This window comes from Pinus tabuliformis, chromosome X (genome assembly GCF_031772625.1).
Source record: "Pinus tabuliformis cultivar Carrire ecotype Pingquan chromosome X, CPIR1, whole genome shotgun sequence".
In the NCBI taxonomy this organism is placed as follows: Eukaryota; Viridiplantae; Streptophyta; class Pinopsida; order Pinales; family Pinaceae; genus Pinus; species Pinus tabuliformis.
In genome coordinates, this window is record NC_142308.1 from 1,045,556,972 (window position 1) to 1,045,580,750 (window position 23,779).

The 23,779-nt window shown below is 36.0% G+C and overlaps 1 protein-coding gene across 1 annotated transcript; it reads left to right on the forward strand.

Moving 5' to 3' along the window:
• Positions 1 to 22,384: 22,384 nt before the first annotated feature.
• On the forward strand, positions 22,385 to 23,395 carry LOC149143373 (uncharacterized). Its single transcript, XM_089451793.1, has one exon. It carries the CDS (start codon positions 22,385 to 22,387, stop codon positions 23,393 to 23,395), a length of 1,011 nt encoding a protein of 336 aa, XP_089307919.1.
• Positions 23,396 to 23,779: the final 384 nt, after the last annotated feature.

Below are 23,779 nucleotides of genomic sequence, written 5' to 3' on the forward strand. Positions count from 1 at the left end.
TTCATGTTCTTTCAACTAGAAATGTAACAATAGGTAGTGTTATTTAAGTACATTGTTAAATGTCAAATGAGGCTCATAATCTTGAGCTCTAATCTCTAGTCATGTATTCTTCCTTTCCTAATGAAATTTAATGTAACCCGTCCTTCATTCCCTAAAACATTAATATCAAAATTAAAATTCCATGATCACTATACATATTTTGCTTATCCATTCTAATACCATTCTATATACTCTATGGTACATAAATACTAGGTGATCATTGTTTAAGTCTTCTATCTTTTGAGGTGGGAAAACCTATCATAACTCAGTTATCAAACCAACAGTGAGGACAATCATCTTTGGCTACTATTCGTGAACGTAGGCTGACTCATCACCACTATTCAAGGAAAACCACGCCACCTAGAATAAACCGCTAGTGGTCTGTAAGGGGGGAGACTTTCGCTCGTGCTAGATGCATCTGGGTCTTGGGCTGTTAACCTGTTTCCTTATCTCTGAGAAAGAGAAATTCTTAGCCAAGCAAAAGCAACTTTAAAACATACTCTAGACCAATATTTAAACCTTCTATCACATCATTATAATAAATTATTATTTTCATTAATATTTTTGTAATCATAATTTGAACTATAATATATAAATAACTAATCTTATCATAATTATAATACAATGTTATTAATTTAATTTATAAAAATACTATTTCACTAATATTAATATTAAACTGCATTAATACGTATGAAAATAATTTTATATATTTAAATTTATATATTTTCAAATATAAATTATTTTTGAAACATAAAATGCCTTCCCAAAATAAATAAATATATTGCTTCTGCCCTTCTAAACTAAGAACACTCTTTGTACCTACCTAGGGGCCTTTGTAAAAAATCTCTTCCTTCATATTAAAAGGTTTTGAACCTAAAAGTGTTACTCTTCGAAGTTGGACCTTTTGTTTCCAAGATCTTTAGGTGGCACAAAAGGTTTTCAGCCCGAAATAATTAAGTTTGATTATATATATATATATATATATATAGATATATATATACAAGAAATTTGTGTGTTATAAATATAGTAAAGTTTGATTATATATATATACGAAATTTGTGTGCGTTAAATATAGTAAATCACATATGGTGTAACCTATAGCATTGACAATTTTGCATGTGTTCGATAAATTTGTGGTTTATGCAAAAATAAAAATATTAATAAATTAATTTATTTCTTAGGGTAATTATTATAATAAAAAAATTCTAATATATGTTGCCATTTTTGAACCGGAATATATGACCAGAAAGATTGTGAGAATGTTATTAGGACACACCATACACAATGGCATCAGATTCCCCTTTTTCTTCGGTGGCTTGAAGAATCTATCATTCTTCAGGTGTTACAAAGAACTGGTGGAATATTTATTTTATATATTATTTTTATATTATATAATAATACATACCTGGGAAAAAAATTATATAATTATACATAGATTTGACTGTATATGTAAACATGTTTTTGCAACATTGGTTTTTAGATGCTAAGAAGTCAAGCAGAGAATGAACTGGGATCATTATTGGGTTTGATTTGTGGAGTCCATTTATTAGGCAAGGTCCTCGAAATTAGAGCCTATAAGCATTAGCCTCCTTTAAATCTAAAAATATTTATATATACATTGGGTTAATACAAAATGTGGTAAATTTAACAGTCCTAATTAAATATTATGCCAAGAAAATGATGACCTGAAATTCTATTTACCAAGCTATTTATTAAATTTCCGATGACCACTTATTAAGTTCTAACGAAAATAAATTACAGCTAGTTATTAGTTTATTGTAAATCTCACATTTAGTCTGAAATTTGTAACACAAATAGAACCATATTAATACAGATCTATTTTCCTTGCAACTAACTCACATAAACATTATGTAACTAAATTTTCCTTCACTAAATTGAAGAGATGCGACTACATCGACTTACTTAAATTTTTTAAGTGATAATAGTCCTAAGAAAAATGTTAGGGTTTCATTAAAGAATAGGTATCAAAATCTAGCAACAATAAAAAAAAATCTTATTATATTTGAGTCTAAAATTTTGAGTTTCTTTCGAAGATTTTATAATTCTTTTTTGTAGTAGACCAATTTCCTTCTTAAGGATTTTGCATAAATCTGGAAAGGATTCCCATAACAAATTAAATATATGGTATGAGCGTGGTGAGCTAGATAAGACTTCCCACAAGTTGTCTATACTTAGTTGCATCCTCAAATTCATTTCCTTTTTTAGATGTGAGCTTCAAATTTTGTTCCATTGGAGTGGACAAAAGATTACATTCAACCATGCCAAATTTGTTCAACAATTCTCCAATGTACTTCTTATGAGAGAGGAATATATACCTTGGATGTTGTGTCAATTCAATGCCCAAGTAGTAATGGAGGTGTCAGAAATCTATCATCTCAAATCCTTTATTCAATTCTTTATTTATGGATGCAATATAGTTTTAATTGTTCCCTATTATCAACATATCATCTACATATACCACAATATAAATAACAAATTTGCCAACTTTCTTGAAAAATAAATTTGCATCATCATATTAAAGTGTTTGAAATTTAATTTTAGAAGATTCTCAGTCAAATTTTCATACTATGTTTGCATGCTTTGTATTCTTATCCTTTCACAACAAAACCTTGTCAAGTATTCATTCCATAAAGTAGTATTTACATCCATTTGATGGACTTTCCATCCATTATAAGTCGTCAAGGAAAAGAGAGTTTGTATGGTGTCCCATTTTGACGTGGGGGCAAAGGTCTCTTCCTAATCAACACATTCTTTATGTGCAAATCCTTTTTCCACAAGCCTTGCTTTGTATTTCTCAAGTGAGACATCTGATTTATACTTGTTCTTGGAGACCTACTTAGAGTCAATTGGTTTGGTTCAAAATTTAGGGTCCACTAACTTCTATGTTCCATACTTAATGAGAGCATCTTACTCCTGCATTGCTTCTTTCCATTAATCATGAGAAGAAACTTTAAAGGAAGTTGGTTCAAAATTAATAGACAAGTTTAATTCACAATCATAAGAAACATCCATATCACTGAATGAATCAAAATCATCTACATCGCCTCCATTTTGTCTAGTATAACTTCTAGTTCCTATTTTTCAAACCTCATAAGTATGAACACTTTCAAAAAAATTTAAGCCATTTTGTAGGACCTTTTTGAGATGGTCCAGGTTTCTCTGTTTATTGAGATGAGTTTGCATCAAGATTTATCCTTCCCATCCTCTCAATCACATCACTCAAATGGTATTCTTGATATGAAGAAGTGGATGGAACTTCATGAGGGGGAGACAAGGCTTCAAAAGGGGATTCCATAGATTGATCCAATATAGGGATCCCTCCTTCAATATGTGGAATCTCATTATCAAATTCATGATATGTTTTTACATGATTGAATCTATCAAAATGATCAAACTATCACTTAACAATATTGTCAGTCTTGGAAGATTAAAGGAATATCACATCTCTATATAACATAAACTTATTATTCATCTCGTCATAGAGAAAATATTCTTTGGTGGTATTTGAGTACCCCAAGAAGATGCACTTTCGACTCCTTGCATCAAGCTTGCTTACTTTTTCCATGGGAATAAAGGCATAGTAGGTGGAACCAAAGATCCTGAGATGCCTTACCGAAGGAGTGTGGCCATACCACATTTCATAAGGAGTCTTGTTTTTGAGAGCATGAGATGTACATCTATTTTTGATATATACTGCACATAGTATAACATCATCACAAAACATCAACTTTACATTTTTGAAAAAAACATGATTAAGTGAGCCATATTTAAGATAGTCCTATTCATTATTTTAGCTACACCATTTTGTTGAGGATTGTATGGCGTATTTGTTGTTGTTGAATCCCATGTTGGCGAAGATATTTTTAAAATTCATTAGAAGTATATTCTTTTCCACTATTAATATGAAAAGAGCCAATATGTGATTGCACATCATTTTAAATCCATGCATGAAAGTTTTTGAATGTTTCAAAAGCTTCTGATTTACTTTTCAATATGTATACCCAGCACATTTTGGTGTAATCATCAATAAAAGTAATCATATATTTATTTCCATTTGCAGAAGGAATAGACACAGGGCCACAAAAATAAGAATAAATCAGTGCAAACTTTCTACATACTCTAGAAGCATAATCACGAAATGGTTGTGTCATGTTTTCCTAGGGTACAAGCATCACATTGCTTCAGTTTCCTTGGAATAGTTGGTAAACCAAAAGCACCATTTATTTTCAACAAATGAAGGTTGTCATAATTAGTATTTCAAAATATTGCATGCCAAAGATGACAAGATTGGCAATGTACCTTCACTATACTAAAAATTGTACGCAGAGTTTTGTGCATGAGTAGATGTTCTTGCAGCTTTAGCAGTCTTCCATCATCTATTAGATTCATGACAACTGTTTTGTTTGATGTTTCCTTATCTATACTTTTCCATCAAACATATGGATGGAGTGTCCTCACTAGTGAATGTTAAGGGACAATAAGTTTCTCTGCAGTTCTTGAAGGTAGACTACATCATGCAGAATAAATTTAGGAATTCCATAAAGTTTAAGCCTAATGGTGCCAAGTCCAGATGGCTTAAAGCTTGATTTGTTTACAAAGTATATTGCTCCATCTAAATTTTCACTACAAACTTCAAATAAGTCATTCCAAAATGTCACATGGTAGGTTGCATCTATATCAAGCATCCATGCATCTTTCCAAGAAGTGAATGAAGTATTAGATATATCTTTAGTTGCTCCAATATTGCAATGGGAAACAATATAATGAACAGATTTATGTTCTTTACCTTCAATTGATCTGGTTTTTTACCTTTGTCTTCTTTGCATTTTTTCTTGATTCTTTCCCAATGGATTTTGCATGTGGATGCATCATGTCCATATTTATTACATTGAATACAATGGAGATCATATTTTCCTCCTTCATGATGTTTAACCTCATGTCTCTATTGTGCTTCCTTCCATGTCCTTTTCTACCACATCTTTCTCTATAAGAATCTTGTGACAGATTCTTATCTTTCTGTGCAAGACACACTATTTCTTTAGAGGACTGAGAAGTTATCTTCCTCTTCTTAAAATCTTTCTCCCACCCTGCAAACTTCTCCACAAGAGTTTCAAAAGTAATGTCCTTGATTTGGGCACTGACTTATAAGGATTCAAGATAGTGAGAATATGTAGGATAGAGGGTCTTGACAAATGTTATGAGAGGGATGTCCATTTTGATTCTAGTGGCTTCTACATCATGCATGATAGTTCTAATTTCTAAGGCTAGGGCCAAGGGGTCATTGTCCTTCAACTCCAAGTTGAAGAGATTAATCATCAACTGAACTAATTGAAATTATGAGTGTGAGTCATATAAATCTTTCAACTTCTTTAATGCATCGTAAGAAATTGTAATTGGAATAATATGAACTCACCTCTTCACTTACAGAAGAAACAATCAATGCATAAGCTTTGTTTTCCTTACTCTCCCAAATGTTTAACTCTTTATCCAATGTAGGATTGGCAGGTGCATTGTCACCTTCTCCTTCACAAACACATTTCCATAAGTCATTGAAGATAAGGGTGTACCTGATATTCATGGACCATTCACGACAGTTCTCCTTTCCAGTCAGCACAATGCTAACAATGGAGATGAGGGAATGCATCTTCGATAAAAGCTTTGTGTAAAATAACTATAATAATTATAATTTCTAACAAGGATCCATACTTGAATTGTTGTCAAGACTTTACTCTCCCTTTGTTATATCTCATTGAATAACTTCAAGCTCCACCCATTATAGGGATTAACGTAATCCTTCAATTAGAATTTTAAATAAAAATTCTATTGATATTAAAAATCAGGGTTAATCTTACTTTTAGGGGAAATATTTAGTAACTTGTTCTTAACACTGAAGAAAAATGCGTAGTTGGTCGAAGCCCAGTTGGCACAAGTTTTTGCACCACTCTACTCCACTTCATGCTTCTGCTGCTAATTGAATGGACTATTGTTGCAACACACAATGATTTGACCACCACTTGTCTCACCATGTCAGTTAACCACCTACAACCTCTCTGTACCATTCTTCTCTACCTGTCTCATAGAGACTTCAATAATCCATCCAATTTATATCTTGGGTGGTGCAAAATCCTCCTTCAGTAATTAATGGAGCCTATTGACAACTACTATTGTTGAATGCCGTTATAACTGCATCACTTTTGAACAACCTTGAGGTTAAATTTGGAATCATGAACTTTGGATAATTGAAATCATGATTGTAGAGAAAAGGGGATGATAAATAAGGCTTTATACAATGCAAAAGAAAGCAATGAATATAACATCTTTCAGGAAAGACTATTCCCCAAACTTCTCAAGCTCCTTACAAAGAGGTCATAAGATCGAGCTTGTGTGAGAAAAAACCATTGTGATAGACACAATGAAAATTGTGCACAACAATGAACCCATTAATGGTGATAACGAACAAGAAATAAGAGAATGACGATAAATATTTCTACTTTTATAAAGGAGTGACACAAGGATGAAGGAAAAGAGAATATAGGTTATCGTGATTGAGAGATAAATATTAAATCCATTTTTAGGGTTTTGGAGATACACCAAGCTAGTGGAGTGTTAGGATAGGTGCATGGTGAGGAAATGAGTTTTAGACAATTGCCAAATTAGTGGAGCATTAGGACATGTGCACAGTGAGGAAATGGTTTTTGGATAGGTTCACAATGAGAAGACAATTTTTGGGAAGACACATGATGAGGAAATCAAACGCCTTATCTCTTGGATTGAGATGGTCAACAAGGAAACACATGAGTTTTGACAAGAAGTTAGGGCATAACTGATAGGAAGATGGATGGGCTAGACATTGAGAAAGAAAGGACTTGAACCAAACTCTGATACCATGTCATACCAGGAAGGTGACTCACAATTGTGTGATTTTAATTAATGTGAGGATCATTATATACATGGAAAGTGGTGACCTTTGGTATTCAGATACCAAGGTCTCTTCCCATTCTAACTTTTCAAATTTCTTTATTTACATATTTTTTTAAAATATTTTTTCCCAATCCCCAAGGATTAGGTTTCTAACAAAATCCTAGTCCACTATGACAAGGCTAAGATATTTTTTCAAACCTATATTTTTATGTGGGAAAAGTTCCTTTCAACATAAAGGAATAATCCCTAGTATGAAGTCCTAATTAGACCTCATGTTGTTTGTGATAGGAGACCCATCTGGATTTTGGCTTGATATCCATTACTTAAAATTAAAGAGGTTTGGTTATGAAATGTATAATTAAATGTGGAATATGAGTTTATTGTATGTGTAGAAAGTAAACTAATCTAACCTATCCTAGCCATGAGAAAACTATGTAGGTATTCCTACATATACTTCAGAAATGGATTGCAATTAGAGAAATAGAAATACATAAATATAAATGGTAATTGTAATCATAGAAGTCTATTACAACAAAATCATTCACCACCATATATCTACCATCTCAAAACAATAATTATCATATCAATTTTGTGAATGGAAAAATTATAAACTTCAATGAATAATAATTAATACATGAACAATAAATTGTTATAATGGTATAAGTAATATCATTTTCAATTGTTGATTGACATGGAAATGGCTTTCTCTAGCATCATGTTAGTTGTTTAGTAGTTTCTTGAGCTACATAATTTAACTAATTTTCCTACACAATGATATTTGTAGGTCTTCAAGTGTCTTATTTCCTTTTTCCTAGCATTTCTTTGCTTCATCCATTGTTATGAAACCAACTCAAGAAAAGATAGAAAAGATAGATCAACGCCTTAGAATTCAGCCTCTTCGAGGGGGCAACCTCCTTTACATTACATAAATGAGCAATTCTTGGATGATTCAAATGACAAAACCTCCTTTCTATATATAGGAGTCTAAGGAGTCACAATATAATCCAGCCGACCTAACAATAATAATATAAAGCCACAAAAATAACAATAGAGGGATTCTATGGGGCACAGTAAAACAATATGGGGGCAATAGGGGCACAACAATATTAATAAGGGGTATAACTAAAATAGTAATGGGGTAATCACTAGTATTATAGGGACCCAACATGCCCCTCTCCTTCAAAAAAGTGTTGTCCTCAACGCTTGAGTAGCTCTAGATACTTCTGCATAAAATTCTCATCCTCCCATGTGGAATCTTCAGCAGATAAGTTCTTCCACTTGATAAGATACTCTGAAATTGATCGATTTCGTAGCTATCGAGTTCTTGTTTCTATGACTGCTTCCGGTTCCAATATAATTTTTCCTTCCTTGTCAAGTTCTGGCAATATTGTTTGAACTGGGAGCTTGTCGCCTATAACCTTCTTTAAACATGAAACATGGAAAACTGGGTGCAATCGAGAAGCTGCAGGAAGCTCCAATTTGTATGCCATAGTACCAATCTTTTGCAACACCTTGTATGGACCATAATACTTTGGTGATAATTTATTATCCTTCTTAGCTTGCTTGAGGGACATTTGCTTATATGGTTGTAGCCGTAGGAATACCCAATCACCTACATCAAAACTTCTTTCGCTGCGATGTTGATCTGCCTGTTGTTTCATTCTATTCTGTGCCAACACGAGGTTATCCTTTAAGAGTTGGAGGACTTGTTGTTGATGTTCGATGTGATGTTCCACTGCCTGAACCTTAGAATTTTCTCTTAAATATGATGTGATGGATGGTGGTTGATACCCATAAAGTGCCATAAATGGGGTCATTTTTGTTGCTGTATGGAAGGAAGTGTTATACCACCATTCAGCCAGAGGCAACCATTTGACCCATTGTGTCTGTTTATCAGATACAAAGCAACGAAGATATCCTTCCAAACATTTGTTTACTATCTCAGTTTTCCCATCAGATTGAGGATGATAAGATGAGCTATGAGCTAACTGAGTACCAAGACAAGAAAATAATTCTTTCCAAAAATTTCTAGTGAAAATGGGATCTCTGTCACTTACAATAATCTTTGGGTTTCCATGTAGCTTTTGAATTGTTTCCATAAATGCAGTAGAGACTATACTGGCTTTAAATGGATGTGATAATGCACAAAAGTGTGCATACTTGGTAAGTCTGTCAACTACCACCATGATGACACTCTTTCCCTCAGACTTGGGTAAACCTGTGATAAAATCCATTGAAACCTCCTCCCAACGTTGGCTTGGAATGGATAAAGGTTGTAATAGACCTGGTGTCTTAATTGTTTCAACTTTATTTTGTTGGCAAACCAAACATTCCGCCACAAACTTTTGAATATCTGATTTAAGGCCATCCCAAAAAAATTCCTTCTTAACCCTGTGGTAAGTTTTTAAAAATCCTGAGTGCCCTCCTAAGGGAGAAGTGTGTAATTCCATAAGAATCTTTTGTTTTAGCTGGGAATTCTTACAGAGGTATAAGCGATCTTTGTACCATAACGAATCATTTTGCCAGCTAAATGTATCAGACGTACTGGAATCTTGTTGTAACTTTCGAATAAGTGCCCACACTTCTTCGTCATTCTTCCATTCCTCCCTTGCTTCGTTTATCCAATTTGGTTGGATAATAGAAATGGCGCACAACAATGCTTCCACATCCTCATCCTTTCTTGAGAGTGCATCTGCCACCACATTTTGCTTCCCTTTTTTGTAGATGATTTCAAAGTCATAACCCAACATCTTTGTGACCCACTTTTGTTGCTCTTCAGAGGATAATCTTTGTTCTAAAAAGTATTTAAGGCTATCATGATCCGTTTTTACCTTGAAGTGTCTTCCCATTAGGTAGGGTCGCCATTTCTTAAGTGCATGGAGTATTGCCAACATTTCCTTCTCATAAATAGCTTTGCTTAAAAACTTTCCCTTGATTGGACGACTTTCAAAAGCAATGGGTCTTTCATCTTGCATTAGAACAACACCAATTCCATTTCCTGAAGCATCACATTCCACAATAAAGGTTTTTGTGAAGTCCGGTGTAGCTAAGACCGGTGCTTGGCACATTGCCTCTTTAAGATGTTCAAAGGCCTTTGTTGCTTCCGGAGTCCATGAAAATGCATCTTTCTTCAATAATGTTGTTAGAGGTGCTGCTATTCTCCCATAATTCTTAACAAACTTGTGATAATACCCTGTCAACCCGAGAAATCCTCGCAGATGCTTTATGGATGTGGGGATTTTCCATTCCTTAATGGCTTTAATTTTGCTAGGGTCTACCTTAACTCCTTCATGAGATACAATATGACCCAGATATTCCACCTCCTGGACTCCAAAGAAACATTTGGATCTTTTTGCATATAATTGTTTCTCCTCCAATAGTTGTAGCACCCTGTCAACATGTTCAACATGATCCTTCCAAGACTTGTTGTAGATTAGTATATCATCAAAAAATACTAACACAAATTTTCTAAGGAATGGTTTGAAAATTGAATTCATCAAACCTTGAAATGTTGAAGGTGCATTGGTAAGGCCAAAAGGCATGACCAAAAATTCATAATGACCCTCATGAGTTCTAAATGCCGTTTTTAGAATGTCTTCAGTCTTCATTCTGATTTGATGATATCCTGAACGAAGATCCAACTTGGTGAAGTAAATTGATCCATGCAATTCATCCAGTAATTCATCAATGACAGGAATGGGGAACTTATCTTTAATAGTGAGCTTGTTGAGCTCCCTATAATCCGGACACATGCGCCATGATCCATCCTTCTTGTGCACCAATACTACTGGAGCAGAGAAAGAACTTTGACTCGGTTGAATTATACCAGCCTCTAGCATTTCTGCAACCATACGTTCAATTTCACTCTTTTGGACATAGGGATATCTGTACGGCCTGATGTTTGGAGGAACACTTCCTGGAATCAGATGAATAGCATGATCATGATCACGCATAGGTGGGAGACCTTTGGGAGTCTCAAATACCTTGGAATGATTGTCCAAGACTTTTTGGAGATCTGGAGAAATAGATGATTCCGATGTGGAAACATCTAGCGAACATAATTGTGCAATTACACCTCTTTGCTTCTTTTTTAGAAGCTTTGTCATACCATTAGAGCTGATTATCTTTCCTGGTTTCCCTGCAATACCCCTTAATTCAACTTCCTTTCCTTCCATAGAAAATTTGATGAAAAGTTCTTGAAAATTAAAAGCTATTGTACCCAAGGATTGTAGCCATTGGACTCCTAGTACAACATCAGCACCTCCCATTGGAATGGAAAGCATTGGGCTAGTCAATACATATTCTCCCATGGATAGCTTGATATTATGGCACTTTCCAGAGCAATTTATTGTTCCTCCATTTGCAATCATCACTTGACACTCTGGTGCTGGATATAGGAAGCAATTCAATTCTTTTGCTACCTTACAATGAATAAAATTGTGGGTGCTTCCTGAATCAATCAACACTATTACCTTTTTCTTCTTGATTTGTCCTTCTATCTTGATGGTTTGAGGAGTGGTAATTCCCGCCAATGCATTACAAGATATGGTCGGATTTATTTGTTCTTCATCTAGGCTTTGTTCCTGGAGTATATCCTCTTCTTTTGACCTTTCTTGTTCCTTTTCTTCTTCCTCTTCACAATCTATGTAGAATAATTTCTTCTCAGCACACTTATGACCTTTAGTGTATTTTCTATCACAACTATAACAAAGCCCTTTTGCTCTTTTTTCTTCCAATTTTGTGGTGTCAACCTTATAGGTTGTGGAAGACTAGGGGCAACAACACTTCCGTCTTTATAGTTGTGAGTGGTATGCTTCCTGGTTGCCATAATTTTGCTTTCCATTTTTCTTGCTAACCTGAATGCCTTCTCTAATGAATCAGGTTCCCAAAGGCGAACATCATGTTGGATATTATCCTTTAAAGACCCTATGAACACATCAATCCTATGCTCCTCTGGAATATCTTTTACCCTTATGTTCAATTTTTGGAACTCCTCAATGTGCTCCATTATTGAACCCTTTTGTTTGAGACTTATCAATTGGCTAAAAAAAGTGTTGCTTTTTTTATCCTCATAATGTGCTATCAATTCTTCCGTAAAAATTTCCCAAGTGATAAATTGTTTACGAGAGCAAAGACATTGATACCATACAAACTGATTTGGTTCCAAATATAAAGTTGCCATACGTACCTTTTGTGTGTTTTGCACATTATTGAGATCGAAGAATTGCTCCATCTGTAATATCCATGTGGCGGATCCTTGCCATCAAAATTCCTCATATCGATTTTTGGAATATGGTGAGTCTTCGATCCAACATTAGAGTCTATGGAATCATGATTAACATTTCTTTTGTTCTCATCATGAGTTTCCTTTAGTACCCTTTCACCCTTAGTGACCATTTCTTGTAGCAACTTATTCATATTTATCTTCAATTCGTCCATGTCTGTCTTCATCTATCTTCAAATCGTCCATCTTAGCTTCTATGCCTTTCTTTAAACCATCCATCTTAGCTTCTACATCTTTCTTTAAACCATCCATCTTAGATTTTGTTCCTTTTTGTGCAAGTGACAATTGTTGCACTTGGTCTCGTAATTTTGATATATCATGTTGCATTTCTTCCTCTTCTTCATGAGTCATGCTAGAGCTTTCAGGTTGCCTACTAGGTGTTTGCATTTTCTTTCCTCGGGGCATCAATTACCAATAATAATGCTTTACTATGCCCTTTGAATTCCTTCAAACTAATTTTTCAAACCAATCTTATGCAAAAATTTTAAGAAACTACACACCTTTTTTTCACTTTGTAGGAGCTCGACATTGCCTCTGATGTATCTCTGTACTTTCCGATCATCTAGTTATGAATTTGTGACCTGTAGTAGCCCTTTGTGTCGTCTTTCCAATGCCATAAGTTTGACCCAAATTGGATTCTCCAAGGAAGAGTTATGCGAAATCTCCCACAGTGACTTGATTATAGACTAGTTCAGTAGAGCGAATTTGTACGACGTGCCACGAGTCACTGTTTTGACCTTTGGATCTGAAAAATGCATAAAAGAAACTATATTCCGTCCTCTTTCTGTACCTTCTTATGAAATTTCAATCTGATCCCCAGAGAGAAAGTTATGACGATTTTCCCCAGGTCACCTGTTTGGAATGTAATTCAAGAGTCTGCAAAAAGACCAAATTCCTCAGATCATATCTCCACAAATATAGCGTGAAAAGCTCTGAAATTTGGACCCGAGGTTCAGCACGATTTCTTCTCAAATGGGTTTTTTTTGCAACTTCTGAAACTTGGCAGAAAAAAGTTATAGTGAAAATGCCACGAAGACCTGTTTGGAGCAGCAAAACCCTAGAATCCAAAGCTCTGATACCAAATGTTATGAAACCAGCTCAAAAGAAGATAGAAAATATAGATCAATGCCTTAGAATTTAGCCTCTTCGAGGGGGAAACCTCCTTTACATTACATAAATGAGCAATTCTTGGATGATTCAAATGACAAAACCTCCTTTTTATATATAGGAGTCTAAGGAGTCACAATATAATCCAGCTGACCTTACAATAATAATATAAAGCCACAAAAATAACAATAGAGGGATTCTATGGGGCACAGTAATAACAATATGGGGGCAATAGGGGCACAAAAATCTTAATAAGGGGTATAACTACAATAGTAATGGGGTAATCACTAGTATTATAGGGACCCAACATACATGGTGAGATGAACTCCATTAAGTAGTACCCCTTTATCCTTGAAATTGTCAAGTAATGTGAGTAATTGTGTGGATAGGTCTTGGAATTATTTTGGACTCATGTATATTTTTCTTTGAGTTGTTATGAGTTCATCTTGTAAGTCAAAAGCATAGGCTATTGATTCTACAAGATTAGTGTTATTTTCTTTATAAGATTCAATTCCTTCTTCTATATCTAGGTCCTAAATTTATATTCTTCAATTTCCTAAGACATAATTCTAATGATGATCTCTAAAGCTTGTGAGAATGTTACTCCAATTGATGCTACAACTATAAGGCCTCTTCTAGTGTCTTTCCTATGTGGGGTTTTAATAGTTACTATGAGTGTTGGGATTCCTAGTATCTTTAGATTCTTGTGGGATTGTTTTATAATTCTCACTCTTCTTTGTCAAAAATAAATGAATTGATGATTTCCACTTTGTTTGATTTGGAAGTGGTAAATGCACCCAACCCAATATCTCCTAGTAAAAAGTGGCCTCCATTCATTACCATTCCTAAAAGGTGAGCGTCCAATGATGTTTCAGAACGGCCAATATCCATGGGATGTGTGTTTTTTTCCTCCATTTTCTTGTCCTCTTCTTCATTTCTCAACCTTTCTTCCTCTTTTTAAAGTCTATCCTCTTCCTCCTTTTTTAGTCTTTCCTGTCCTTCTTCCATGTTCTTTATCTCTTCTTCCTCTTATCGTTTCTTCTCCATCTCTTGTTGAAGCCTCATATCTTCAATCTCTTTCCTTCTTTTCTTTTCTTTTGATTTCTTAAGCCTTAGTGCCTTAGTTTCTTTCTCCAAACTCCTTTGTTGCTAATTTACCTATATCATCCTTTTCCAATATTTATCTTTCTATGTGATCCCTTTATATATATATATATATATATATATATATATATATATATATATATATATATATATATATATATATATATATATATATATAATTTTATTTATTTATTTTTTAATTTGATTATTATTATTATTTTTTATCTAGTGCCACTTCCCATCCTAAATATAACCTTATCTAATGAAATATATGTTTTATAGAGCTCCTTAGTCTTGACACAAATAATTATGATAGGGTCATTTGTACTTTATTATTCTATAGTGTTTGTCGACAATATATAAAGGGTCATGTCGTTGGAATATCTCCTCCTTAATATGGAAGGTAGCTAAGGTCTCTAATTCTACCACTACTTCCTTGATTTCTTTGAAAATATAGAATTTCACATAGAAGGGTATTGAAGGTTGGGGGATTTCTTGTCTCATGAAAACCCACTCCAACTCCATGTACACGCATTTGACACACAAGCTCTTGAAGGGGTAATTTTCCTAGTATGAAATTTTGGAGTGGATGAGGAGCCTTAGTAGCTCCAATGACTAATGTATGTTCTCTTCTTGGTGGCATACCAGCCACCCACCTCTCCAACAACCTGCATTGTTTTCTTCAACATGCAGTTCGTTGGCACACAAAAAATTTGATACAAAGTGCTACATATCTGGGTGTAATAATCCTATACCCGTGCTCCCACAAATTTTAACAATAGATGTGAATAGGTGCATCACTTGAATTTTGTTTCTAACCCATCCATGGGAAGGAATTAGAAACATAGGTGGTGTTCAACTAATTATATTCCATGTCAAAAGTTGGATGTGTTCTAAGGGCTATGTATTTGGCCAAATAAATGGCTTGAACCATGACAATAAGTAGGATTGTTCCATATTTGAAGACGATGTCTATCTTAGTGACTACGTAGACTAGAGGCACCGATGATTCTTTGAAATAGGGAGTGTCCTCTTCACCATATAACCTACTTAGATGAGTAACTATCATATTGTATGGAGTTATTAGTAGGTTGACTAGTTGTGGCCCATATTCTCATAATTTTGAATAATTTATAGGTAACCACCAACTCTTCATGATATCCATACAATTCAAGGGAAGTTGTAGCATCCATTCATCATTGAGATTAAACTTTGTTGTAGGAAACATGTAGAATATGTATAAGGTATATGTTTTAAATGTAGCAAAAACATTTTCAATGGTTTCCCAAATTAATGTGGTATAAATGTATGCCTATTCGATGACCTACATAATGGTATCCATTTAGGGGAACACAAAAGGATGGGTAGCTACCGTTTATGGCAATGAATGATTGAGGGATTTGTGGAACACTCTAGATGGATTGAATTCTCCAAGGAGTGGAATTTTAGTGTAAGTCTCCTCTTGGAACATATGACATAAATCTCCCTACTTGAATATTTTTATAGGGTTCATATAACATGCAGTGTCAACATAGGTGGGTCCTAAAATTATGAAGTCTATTTTCAACCCAGCCTCCTAGTGATCAAATATTAGCTCAATTATGGGCTCTTTTTTATTCTTAGGTTTCATGGAATCCATATATGAATCCTAAAACTCATCCATATCAACAACAATAGACATTAATAAATGTTAGAAAAAAAATAAAATCCTTCTATGGAAATAATGAATAGGGGTTTGGTAGGCTCATATCTTCCAGTGACAATTATTCTAGGTGAAATATCTATTTTTGAGAATCATGGTTGTTTCATTATATCTCCTTTAGACAAACTTGTATTACCCATAGTTTTCACCAAGGAGAGTCTCTATGGACTTAGCTAGATAAAAAAAGGAAGATATCAACCTTCATGTTCTGATTATATGTCTGAATTTTGGGAAACACTTTCATTGTTAATTTCTTGTAAAGGGATATTGGTGATCAAATATTTTTGTAAAGGATGTGGGGGTTCTATTTATTATCACAAGGAATGTGGTCATAAGAACATCAGAGTTTTGATTTGCACCTCAAAAATATTTATCCATTAAAGGAATGCTAGAACACACACGAGGTTCAAACCTTTATTTGATTTGGAGTTCGTATGGGTTTTGTGTCGTGATTAGAGGATTTAAGAATTATCCTATTCGTTAGATGCATTTTATATGCACTAGGAGAATAAAGGAAAAAATGATGTAGTGTAAAAGGAGTTACCCACTAACTCTCAAAACACACACACACACACACGTACGTTTAGGAGGACAATGAAAATGAGGAATTATCCATCTTCATCCTTATTATCCTTTTATTTTTTTCATTTGAGAGATTATATGGCCAAGTGGCAAGAAGGAAATGGTTGAACAATAGATTATCATGTAGAAATTCCCATTGTAGATCAACAAATTATGTAATATACTAAAGCAAAATACAAGATCTACTTCTACAACAAACTTGCAGAAGCTTAATCGATTTTGAGCAAGATCAAATAGAACACATATAACAGAGAATGAGAAATCAATCACACATGAACACAAAAGAATACTCTGGGGAAAGCCTCAGCGAAAAACCCCGATCTCTGTATTATCATACAAGTGGAAATATGTCCGGATTACACAAAGCTTTAGCTTACAACCTATCCAGCTCTCAGTACAATCCCTCTGCTGCTCATAGACAGTCAAAGGCTTCTCACAAACCTTATCCTCTACCCTCCAAGCCTCCTATTTCCTTACACAGTTTCTCCTGGGGTCTAATGTTGCCACTTGTGTGAATCCACCTCTCACACAACTCACCAAATGCAGAAGTAACTGCGCAATCCTGAAGGAGATAATTCCTTATGCATGGATGAGTTTCCTATATAGGAAAAGTCCTCCAACTCATAGTACACTATCCCTTCCTCTGATCTCAACTAGGTCTCTGATTGAACTAACATGCATGTGTTATTTATGAGAGAATATTTAGTTATCTGAAGTGCAGAAGTTACATGTATGCATGCATTAACTAAGTGAACTCACAATCAGTTCCACAAACTGTTGGAACTAATCTAACTAGACTTAACTCAGTTAACTGAGCTAACTAATTTCAACTCAAAGTACAACTCATCTTGATATCCTTAATCAAGGGATAACTTCCTCAATCAAAGGCGAAACTATTGCATGTCTTCACATAGACTTCATGTTTGATTTTCTACAACTAATTAACTCAAGATGAATTAATTAATTATTTTACAAACAACTGCTAAGATCAAATTTGAATTTTAATTCTCAATTTTAGTTCAGGGACTAACTAAAATTGGAATCTATCCCGAAATTATATTTATAGCAAAGATATTTTTAACATTTCTATTTTATCATTCCTTGTTGCTATCTCCAACACTAGTACCTGAAATTCTATTTATAGAAATGCTATTTATAGAATTCTATTTTTATCATTTCTTGTTGCTATTTTCAACACTCCATCTCAACAAGAAAGGCATTCAACTTGAACCCGATCCTGAACCTTTGGGATGTTTTACAAGCAACACTTCTCCCTAGTGTTGTTGCTCCAACAACACTAGAAACAAAAAAATATCCAACCTAAATGAGAATGATGCCTCTGTCATCAAAGTCTCTGACTGTTATTACCTCTGTCGACTGAAAACTCTGCACCTCTGTGCTCTTTAGTATCTGACTTCTCTAGCCACTGTCACTTTGATCTCTGACTGCATCAATCACACTGATTCCTGCTGCTGCATCCGTGCTACTGCTGGTCCAATCTCCCAACACTACATCCGCACTGCACCTCCTCTCATCATGTTGCATCGTGCTTCCCACTGCTGCACTACAACTCAGTTACTGAGAAGTAAGTAACTGATCTCCCAACTGACCTCCCTGTTGGGCTAGAAACACCCTTTGATGCTGAAGCTTCCTCTGCCGCTCCATCCACATCTGTCTCTACCCACTCAGCCAGTCATGCTACTCCTCGTTGGGGCTCCCGTAGCAAGGTCTAATCAAAGAGGTTGGGTACCTCAATGATCCTACCCCTATTACAGCTTTCTTGGGACTGTCATTCCACATTGCCCCACCTCCGACCTGGAGGTATGGATGCATGTGATCCCTCTGCCCACTTGGCTTGAAATTCCCCCCTACTAGAGGTCTCTACATGAGCGGATGCCTCCACTCGATCTCCTCTCAGCTTCTCTAGTTGTGGCTGCTCCACAACCTCCTGAATCTGTTTCATGAATTGTGGCTCCTCCATAATTGTCTGAGACTTCTTCTGGCACTGCATGTTGAGAGGTAATTTACTCTCCCTCTCAAACACCAAATCTCTAATAGTTGCCTTGCTCTTCAAGGCTTTGCATGCATCTTGAACCTCAAGAGCATACAGGTTCTTGATTCATGAACTGATCTGCTTCACCTATCTCGTGGTGATGTGTCTAAAGAAAACCTTTCCCTTACTGAAGACTACATCATAGCCTTTGTCTTCCAGCATTGCAATCAATACCAAAATTTTCCTTAGTCCTGGCACATACTTCACATCTATCAAGGTATTGCAAGCTCCATGCTCCCTCTGAAAAACAACTGTGCCTACTCCTGAGACACTATACTTTTCATCATTACCCATCTCTATGAGTATCTGGAGATCTTTCTGCTCCAATGTACTGAATAAACTCTTATCGCCAGTCATGTGGAATGAACCTCCACTGCCAAGAAACCAAACACATCCCACCATCGATAAAACCATGCATGCAATGAGGGTGAAATCCAACTCGAACTATGAGGCCAGTGCGTCACCTTCTGATCCTTCCTTGGATCCCTTCTTGGATTTCTTCAGTGGACAATTTGTAGCAAAATGGCCCACCTCATGACAATGAAAGCATCACACTTTCGATTTGTCAAAATTCTTCCCACCATAGGAAGAACTTGATTTGGGATGAGAATTCTTATCCTTCCCTTTCTTTGCCTTACTTGCTAAGGTGCAATTTTCTTCATCCTCCTTGGATGAAGAACCATCTCTGGTGCTTCTCCTTATCTCCTCCTGCATCACATCCGACCAAATTCGTTCCCAATCTGGCAGTTTCTCTCTTCCATTTACTGAGTCTTGGTAGCTATGCCAACTCTTAGGAAGACCGAGGAGAGAAAGACTCACAATGTCATCATTGACTGTCATGATCCCTACACTTCCAAGTTCATCCCTGCAGGTGGTGAGCTTGTTTAGATATGTAGAGATCACGTTGCCCTTTTCACACTTGATTTTCCAAAGCTTGTCTTTCAGCACCAACTTCCTCTAATTGTTGTTGTTCTGATATAGATCTTTCAATGTTTTCCACATTGAAAATGGTGTTTCCTTCCCATGGAGACTCGAGACTATGTGGTCTCGAACTCCCTCCAGAAGGATTCTCCTCGCTCTAGCCACACATTTCTTCCATTCCACCAATTATGTAGCATTAGTTGCTACTGCCTTGGGGACTTCTTGATCAATGAAGTCCTTCATATCATTGTCTTATAAACTGCTTCCATGTGATCCTTCCAGGCTATATAATTCGAGCTACCATCAAGGGCATACTCAAATCTTAAACCGTTGAACGCCATTGGTGAAATTTGAGATGTGATAAGAATTCGAATTCTATAATCAGGAACTTCAACCTTCGAACTTCTCCCTTCTTTGTACACTGTTCTTCTCTTTGATCACCTTTGCTCTGATACCATGTAGAAATTCCACTGTAGATCAACATATTATGCAATAGATTAAAGCAAAATACAAGATCTACTTCTACAACAAACTTTTGGAAGCTTAATCGATTTTGAGAAAGATCAAATAGAACACATATAACAGAGAATGAGAAATCAATCACACATGAACACAGAAGAATACTCTGGGGAAAGCCTCATCTAAAAACCTCGATCTTTGTATTATCATACAAGTGGAAATATCTTCGGATTACACAAAGCTTTAGCTCACAAGCTATCCAGCTCTCAGTACAATCCCTCTGCTACTCATAGACAGTCAAAGGCTTCTCACAAACCTTCTCCTTTTCCCTCCAAGCCTCCTATTTCCTTGCGTAGTTTCTCCTGGGGTCCAATGCTACCACCTGTGTGAATTCACCTCTCACACAAGTCACCAAACTTAGAAGTAACTGCGCAATCCTGAAGGAGATAATTCCTTCTACGTGGATGAGTTCCCTATATAGGAAAAATCCTCCAACTGATAGTACATTGTCCCTTCCTCTGATCTCAACTGTGTCTCTGACTGAACTGACATGCGTGAGTTATTTATGAGAGAATATTCAATTATCTGAAGTGCAACAATTACATGCATGCATGCATTAACTAACTGAACTCACAATCAGTTCCACAAACTGTTGGAACTAATCTAACTGGACTTAACTCAGTTAACTGAGCTAACTAATTTCAATTCAAAGTACAACTCATCCTAATCTCCTTAATCAAGAGATAACTTCCTCAATCAAAGGTGAAATTGTTGCATGTCTTCACGTAGACTTCATGTTTGGTTTTCTACAACTAATTAACTCAAGATGAATTAATTAATTATTTTACAAACAACTGCTAAGATCAAATTCGAATTTTAATTCTCAATTTTAGTTCAGGGACTAACTAAAATTGGAATCTATCTCGAAATTCTATTTATAGCAAAGCTATTTTTATCATTTCTATTTTATCGTTCCTTGTTGCTATCTCCAACACTGGTACCTTAAATGCTATTTATAGCAACGCTATTTATAGCATTTCAATTTTTAGCATTTCTTGTTGCTATTTTCAACATATCATTTTTAAACCAATGGAAGTTATAATATATCACTTGTACCTTATTGGAGTAAAATACATACATGAAGAATGGTAATTGGTAGGCTTGGTGAGGATTCACATGACTCTCTTTGAGGCTTTATAGATATATGTGTATTTGGTAACTTCCATGATGTTGATGCACTTAAAGAGAAGGTAGAATGACAACTAAATGATCCAATTCTTTTTTCTATAAATGAAAATGAACATTTTTCATCCCTTCTTAAACTTTTAACGTGTCAAATCAAAATTGTTGCATTTGTTATGACTTAGTGTTAAGGCTTAATGTCATGACTTGGAGAAAGTTATCAAGCTTATAACATATCACACCTTGGGAAAATTTCTTGGTGTGTGACAAAGGAAAATTGACATGATAGGAAAATGTTTTCTTGAGTGTGATAAAAGGAAGTTTTTGGGGAGCTTCAAAATTTGGTGAGTCATGGTATATCACAAGAGGAAAGTGTTTCTAAGCATAATACATAGAAAAAGATGAAAACTTTGAATAATCAAGCTGATTTCGTGGTGGGAACACACCCGATTTAGATCTCCTCCTCTTCACCATCTTCAAATGGGCCGCCCCTTGTCATGCAAAAGGGTAAGCAACCGATGGTAACCCCTTCCCCTCTCAACTCCCCTTCTCAATCCCCTGTCAACAGTCTTGACAGCGATGTTGAACTCCTCCTTCAGCGGAATTCTTCGCTGCTTGAACCTCTCACCATTCATAAGCCGCTTTTTCCATCCATCAGCCCCAGCTCAGCCAAAAATATCACTGTCAGGAAGAAGAAAAAAGGAGATAGCCGTCACTTTCGAGGCAGAACCATTGCATCTGACTTGGGGGTCACCAATCTGTCTCTCGTGGAAGTCCCGATCATGGAATCTACTGTCTCTCAGCCTCTTAGAGCATGTCAGGCTGGTCAAGCTTCCAAATGACTTTTTTAGTTTCTTTTAATATTAGGGGACTGGGTGCCGCCTCGAAATTCCTAGCGCTAAAAGAAACTCTTGCTTCTGCTCATTCTCTCATCATTTTTATACAGGAAACAATGCATCCAAGTTCGGTCTCTCTGGCTTTTTTCAGAAGAATGTTCCCCAGCTGGTATATGGTTGCCACAGATGCGGAGGGATTGTCAGGTGGATTGGCAGTATTGTGGAACCCAGCTTTTGTCAGTGCAAAGGCATTCAAATGTTGTGCTAGGATTCTCGTCTCAGCTTCTATCAGAGGAAGATCTCTGCCTATCAACATCTTGAACATCTACGCGCCCTACAGGAACAGATCTCTTTTTTGTGACAAGCTCTTTGAATCTGAAATTCTAGACATAAAATCCTTGTTAATTGCAGGTGATTTTAGTTTGACCCTACATGCTGCGGAGTGCTGGGGCAGTGGTAGAAAACAAGATTTCTTGGCCGATAAAATGTGCAGAGAACTACTAAATAGGAATTTAGTGGATGTTATTTCGGACCCTTTGCTCCCAACTTGGGAGAATGGCAGGACGGGCACTGCATATATTGCCAAACGCATTGACCGTTTCATTATTAATGTTAGCATAATTGAAAGATGGGGGATGCCTATTTCCAGAATGGGCGTGGAGCCCTCCTCCGATCATAGACCCATCTTCCTTGCATGGGAGCCCTCGTATTGCAAACTGGGGTACTCTTTTAAATTCAACTGCTCCCATCTTAAGGACGAATCCTTCAACGCTCTCATAGCTGATTCTTGGAGGGATATCCATCTCTCCCATGAAGCTTTCCTTCTTACCTTCCGGGAAAAAATACAAATGCTCAGAAAAGCTGCCAAGGATTGGCAGATCAAGAAGAGGCGTTCCGACAAACAAGAGCTTTCTGCCATCAAAGAACAAATAAGTCATCTCACAAATTCAGCCCAGGATGGTCTTACTTTTGATCAAAAAGTTCTCATTGGGTCCCTGGAAAAAAAGAAGATTGAGCTACTGCAAAAGGAGGAAGCATATTGGAGGCTTAAAAGTAGAGCGACATGGCTCAACGAGGGTGATCGAAACACAATTTTTTTTCACAATTTCGCAAATGCGCGCCGGGCCAAAAAATCCATCTGGCAGATTGAGGACGGCAACGGAGGTTTTTTCCATTCTCAATAGGATATCTCGGAGGTAGCTTCCAGATTTTTTCAAAACCTTTACAAAAGGCAGGACAGCAACGCATCTGACTCTTTATGGGCTGTCAATCAGATGCCTGTAATGTTCGACGAGAACGCAAATCAACAGTTTACTAAGCCTACCATGGAGGACAAACTTCTGGACACTATCAAAAAGTTCAAAAGGGACAAAAGCCCTGGGCCCGATGGTTGGCCGATTGAGTTCTTCAGTCATTTTTATGATCTGTTCAAAAAGGATTTGCTGGGAAGGGTGGATGCCTCTCGCATGTTGGGGAACATTCACAGTGCGCTATTTGCCACCTTTATTGCACTTATACCCAAGAAGGATAAAACGGAATCGCTCTCTGATTTTAGGCCGATAGCCCTG